Genomic DNA, 5,200 nt, shown 5'->3' with positions numbered 1-5,200 from the left:
TATGTATCTGCAGTTCTCTATTTTAATTATAAATGAGGAAATAAATACCCCGGTTTACGAAGTTAACAAAAATCGTGCACAAATTTAAGAAACGGTGGATAGTTACAAATCGCACAAAATTTTGAAATTAACAAATTTTTACAGAGTTACAGAGTTGCTTTTGGTATTTACAATCTTAAAGCCGCATTCATACAGAGCAACCTTTGTGGATTCAACTCGTAACTTATTAGAGCGCTCGAGACGAGAAAGAGAGAGAGTCGTTGCTCGCCCTCGGTCATTATATTTTCTCAATAGTGCTATTGGCTGGAAACTATTACTAACTAACTAGGAACTACTAATTAGCAATTGCAAGCACCAGAGTTGGCATGCGTGAACCCGACGTGCAACACCAAAAGTCTCCCGGTATGAACGCGGTCTTATGCAAAAAATATTTCGCATTTAGTTGCATTTAGGTAGACAATTTTATATGGATAAATGGACATTTAGAGTTGCATTAAGAGCTAAATGCACTATTAGGCGCCATTTTCTTAATCTTTTTTTTTTTTTGAATGATATACAAATTTTTAGTTTCCTTTATTTTTAAGTTAAGGTCCCTTATTCTTAAAGAGGTTCTACTCAACAATTTCTTTTTAAATTTTATGTTAAGTTAACAGACATTCATATTGATAAACTTAAAATAAAGAACTATCCATTTTATTTAAATAACTAGACTCCCTACGAAAAATAAATTTAAATACGTCAAATAGTGGATGTTTTTATCGCTGTTTACATTCTTAGGGAAATTTTAATGTTCACTGCGCCGAATCGCAAAACCAAAATACATACTTGTAAACGTTGTTGTTGCACTAGTGCCGCTACCTTAACCAGATTTTCCAAAGATACGACAAATTTCGTAAATGAAAGATGAAACGAATGAGCAGCTGATTGCTGTGACGACATTCGTACCACAAATTTTTGGTTTTGTTTGTTTTCTGTTGAAGGTTGAGGAAAAATTGTAAAAAAATAGTCATTAAGTACTTCAAATTAGAAAAAAAATTTTGAAAAGTAGAACCTTATTTAAACTTGGAAACACTGACCTAGGCAAATCGCTTCCAAGTTTGAAAATACTATTTATCAACGAGAAGTTTACGAGTTTGAAGAACATGTGAAATATTTTTATAGTGAATTTTGCACATATTTGAACTTGGAGGCTAAACTCAGAAGCGATATTTTAAACTGGCTGCCTACTGCAGAAAATATCAAAAACGGCAAAACAAGTACCATAGTTATAAAAGAAGAAAAACTAGTCAACGTTAATTATGAATTTAGATTACTGGATTCGTGACCCGATTTAAGGCCTAATCGATATTTAATTATTTATTAAATTAAAATTTAGCAAATATTGAGAGAATGTTTTCGGTTCAAATCTTAATCAAAAAACGGTGCTTTAATATTTTATAGGTATGGAATGTTTCTGCTTTAATACAAGCCAAAGACTACACCAAGTGTACTAGTTTATGGTTCTTTAATTTAATTATTGCAAATAAAACAATATTAACCAATACTAAAGAATTTGATGGGAATGTATTTACTAGATACGTGTTTCTTACGTGAATATTGCCATTTACTTTGTTTTGCTGCTATTGTTAAACGAAATATATATTTTATGTCTCTTCGTATTTTCTCTTCCTATTGTAAAAGTAGATATATATTTTTAATGTGAAAACTCTCAGTTATTCATGTTTATAAATATGCTTTAGAATAGGGTGGGTGTCTATTGTGTTAATTTTCGAAAAGTACTTTCGTTTTGTGGAAAGTACTTTTTTAGATGCATACGAAATTTGAAAATCAATTTTACAACCCTGTCAATCGCATGCGATGGTGAATTTGGCAAAGCAAAATAAATACGTTTGACATTGCCAAAAATTTACAAAGATTGCAACTCTACTTCCTTGGTTTTCTAATCCTAACAGAATTTCGGAAAATTTACAATCGGGCACTGGGAGAAATAAATCAAAACTTGTGAAAGTGAAAAATTAGACAAGGAATTGCGATAAACTTCTGGTATGGCAAACATAAATATTTGACTCAATTGTTTTTCATAGTTGCTAAAACTAGGCACAAAGAGAATTGTGAATAAAGAAAGGAATAGCTAAGCCCAAAAGGCAAAAGGGATATCGAGTGAAAAATAGAAGTTCAAGGTTTGTGGCCAAAAAAGTGTACATATGTAGAGCAATTAAAAATTATTATCAAGTTATGAAGATTATATTTGTTTGCAGTGGTTGACGGCAGATAAGCAATATCCGAGGACGGAGGACCGTGGAAACATTAATAGTGATGGAACCGCCTTGCACGTTTCACCCATGCGATGAGGCTGTGATTGCGACTAATGACGATGCCAGCGATTGTAAACGATGTGCAGTTCGCTTGGGATATTGGAAAGACGATTACATTGGTCATTTTGTGCGTAACCAGGATCGAAAAGCACCCGAGATTAATCGTGGATATTTTGCCAGAGTAAAAGGTGTCGAGATGTGTATAGAAAAGTTTCTGAAGGTTAGTGCCTGCAAATAGTACTTCTTTAACTCGAAACAAATCTATGCATACATGTATCAGTGACGTCAAGGTAATCATATGACTAGTTTTAACCAGTAGGTTATTGTTACAGCAAGTGGGTATGTGCATAGGATACAAGTGTCAGACATACTATAACCCCGGTGTGCATGGTACACATTTCAAAAAAATGTATATGAGCAATAAATTAGCCACAATAGAATACGTATCTATACTATGCACCTTAGAGTGGTCACTATTTCTAAAAATGTTAATATTGTTTGAAACATCCTCTAAAAATATGAAGTTATCCAAATAATACAAATGTATATTAAATATGAAATATAAAGTCAATCGGATAAGATTAAGAATTTTCGGCTTGAGTCAGAAGTTCAAATAATTACATAGTATTTTTCCAAAGTAAAAAAAACTTAGTTATAACTTCTTTATTTTCCAGACAAAATTTCAGTCAGTGCATTAGATCTTTACGTTTTTAGACCTCTATTAATGGTGAAATAAGCGTAAGATAAATAACAATTTTAGAGTACTTTAAAAGTTGAAGCAAGTCAGGAAATCTGTAAAATTACTACATCAGCGTCGCAACAAGTGCATATAGTTAAATGCTAGTGCTTCGCTATAATGGTATCTTCCACTGATTGAATATAATTCCAAAAGCTACTCCTAAACCTGCTGTGATTACTGTGCATAGTTATTATCATGTTTTTAGAAAAATGAAGAGAAAATCGGGTGGGTGTGTTTTTTAAAAATTACCAAGAAACTTTTGTTTAAAGCTTGTGAAACAATAGAAAAACTTTGACTCCAGTCGGAAACTCTAAACCTTCTCCGATCGGCTTAAGATTTAGTAGTTCTCCAGAAGATTTCCGCAAAAAATTTATGTTTTTCCATACAAATTATGGTCACACTAATGTGCATGCATAAATAGTTTTTGAAAATATGAAGCTTAGCTATGTATCTTATCTTGTGCCTTCTACTAGAAAACTGATGGGAATTGCCAAATCATAAATCTGGGTTGCGGCTTTGACACCTTATACTTTCGTCTGAGGGATACCCCACATCAAGTAAAAAATTTTATTGAACTAGATTTTCCAACAGTCACAGCACGTAAGTGTTACACAATCAAACGCAATAAAGTTCTGCTCGCCAAAATACATGACGAAGATGGCGAAGTTCGTCTAAGTACGACTGATTTACACGGGCCCAACTATCACCTAATGGGCGTCGACCTTCGCAACGTCGACGAGTTGGACAATAAGCTCCAGCAAGCTGAAATTGATTACAGCCTTCCTACGATATTTCTTGCCGAGTGTGTGCTGGTATATATTGAGGCACAGAATTGTAAGAATTTACTCAAATGGATTGCTAGTAAATTCAAAACTGCTGTATTTGTTAACTACGAGCAGGTAGATATTACCTTTCGAAATTTACGTACATGAAAAACATTGCTTTCTCACTGCTGGTTTTTGTTTATTAAGGTTAATATGAACGATAGATTCGGAGAAGTCATGTTGAACAATTTACGCAGCCGTGGTTGCAGTTTAGCTGGCGTAGAGTCCTGCATTTCTTTAGATACGCAAATGGGCCGGTTTCTGGAGTGCGGATGGACAGGAAGTCGGGCTTGGGACATGGTACAAGTTTATCAAAGCATATCCCTTGCTGAGCGACAACGCGTTGAAAGACTGGAAATGCTTGATGAAGCTGAGCTTCTTATACAGCTATTCCAACATTATTGTCTTGTCATCGCTTGGATAGGAGAGCTTTTTCAAGACATTGAAATTACGTATGTGATATAATATCTTTGTTTTTTCGCTCTGCTAATGGTTTGTTTTTATTTCTCGTAATACTTTTATTTGCAGGGTGGAAAAACGTATGTCATCTCTAAACATCGATTAAAGGTGAATGAAAATTGATGAAGAGAGATGACTAGTTGAACACTTAATTAGTGCGAACATCGCATAGGCCATGTGTAATGCATTGTAGGGATTAATAATTCCTTACAAGAAATGCCTATTTAAATCAGAAGCGCATATAAGTAGCTGCTACTATTTTTATAAAAGTTATTTTTTAATTATAAAATAAAAAGTTTCAGCGTTATTTATGTACTCTAAAATTTTTACCATGTATACATTGAACAATAATTTTTCTGTTTGTAATGTAAAAGCAAGTTTGCAAGAGATTTATTCTATGTAATTTACTCACATATATGTATGTATGTAAAAATTGGTGAGCAACAAAAACACCAAATTACTTCAAATGCTTCTAAGTGTTGACAAAATTTTATTTCCTTTAATTCCCAAATTTATATTTATATTTTTCCTCCATCAAAAATGTTAATCTGAGCGTTTGTTGTGGTACTCATTTATTAAAACAAAATCAATTCAAGTACTAATAAAACTAGGACAAGATCCAAGATCCAAGAACCCGTAATCTTTTATATTGTGTATTTGTGAAATTTGTGTTTTGCTCAGGCGAAGATAGTCTTTCGATACCGTGAAAGTTGGACTAAAAGCTATTACCGTCGTAGCCGAGTGGGTTGGTATGATTCAAACACTTTTCGGGATCTTTATATATATATATACGTATAAATATTATAATGTCTGGCAGAGTCTAGTAAAACTACCATAAATCAATATCATTAATGCATCGTTCA

At 33.2% G+C, this 5,200-nt stretch overlaps 1 protein-coding gene across 3 annotated transcripts; it reads left to right on the top strand.

The window, feature by feature from the left end:
* Positions 1 to 1,880: 1,880 nt before the first annotated feature.
* Positions 1,881 to 4,970, top strand: LOC128864111 (leucine carboxyl methyltransferase 1). Of its 3 annotated transcripts, XM_054103619.1 has the most exons (6): positions 1,881 to 2,043; positions 2,098 to 2,180; positions 2,259 to 2,535; positions 3,528 to 3,953; positions 4,026 to 4,330; positions 4,407 to 4,970. In XM_054103619.1, exons 3-6 carry the CDS (start codon positions 2,317 to 2,319, stop codon positions 4,441 to 4,443), a joined length of 987 nt encoding a protein of 328 aa, XP_053959594.1. In that variant the 5' UTR covers positions 1,881 to 2,043; positions 2,098 to 2,180; positions 2,259 to 2,316; the 3' UTR covers positions 4,444 to 4,970. The 3 variants fall into 3 exon arrangements, with proteins under 3 accessions (XP_053959594.1, XP_053959593.1, XP_053959595.1); XM_054103618.1 differs by having other exon boundaries at positions 1,881 to 2,180; XM_054103620.1 differs by having other exon boundaries at positions 1,881 to 2,180; positions 2,242 to 2,535.
* Positions 4,971 to 5,200: the final 230 nt, after the last annotated feature.

Source organism: Anastrepha ludens, chromosome 5 (genome assembly GCF_028408465.1).
Source record: "Anastrepha ludens isolate Willacy chromosome 5, idAnaLude1.1, whole genome shotgun sequence".
NCBI lineage: Eukaryota > Metazoa > Arthropoda > Insecta > Diptera > Tephritidae > Anastrepha > Anastrepha ludens.
The sequence above is the reverse complement of the archived record's forward strand: the minus strand, read 5'-3'. Positions and strand labels throughout refer to the sequence as shown.

Excerpts from the sequence above, each read along its gene's own strand:
- LOC128864111 (XM_054103619.1), top strand. The coding sequence starts at position 2,317 with ATGGAACCGCCTTGCACGTTTCACCCATGCGATGAGGCTGTGATTGCG. Across the intron at positions 3,954-4,025 it reads TATTTGTTAACTACGAGCAG|GTTAATATGAACGATAGATT; the intron begins GTAGATATTACC and ends TTGTTTATTAAG. Across the intron at positions 4,331-4,406 it reads TTTCAAGACATTGAAATTAC|GGTGGAAAAACGTATGTCAT; the intron begins GTATGTGATATA and ends TTTTATTTGCAG.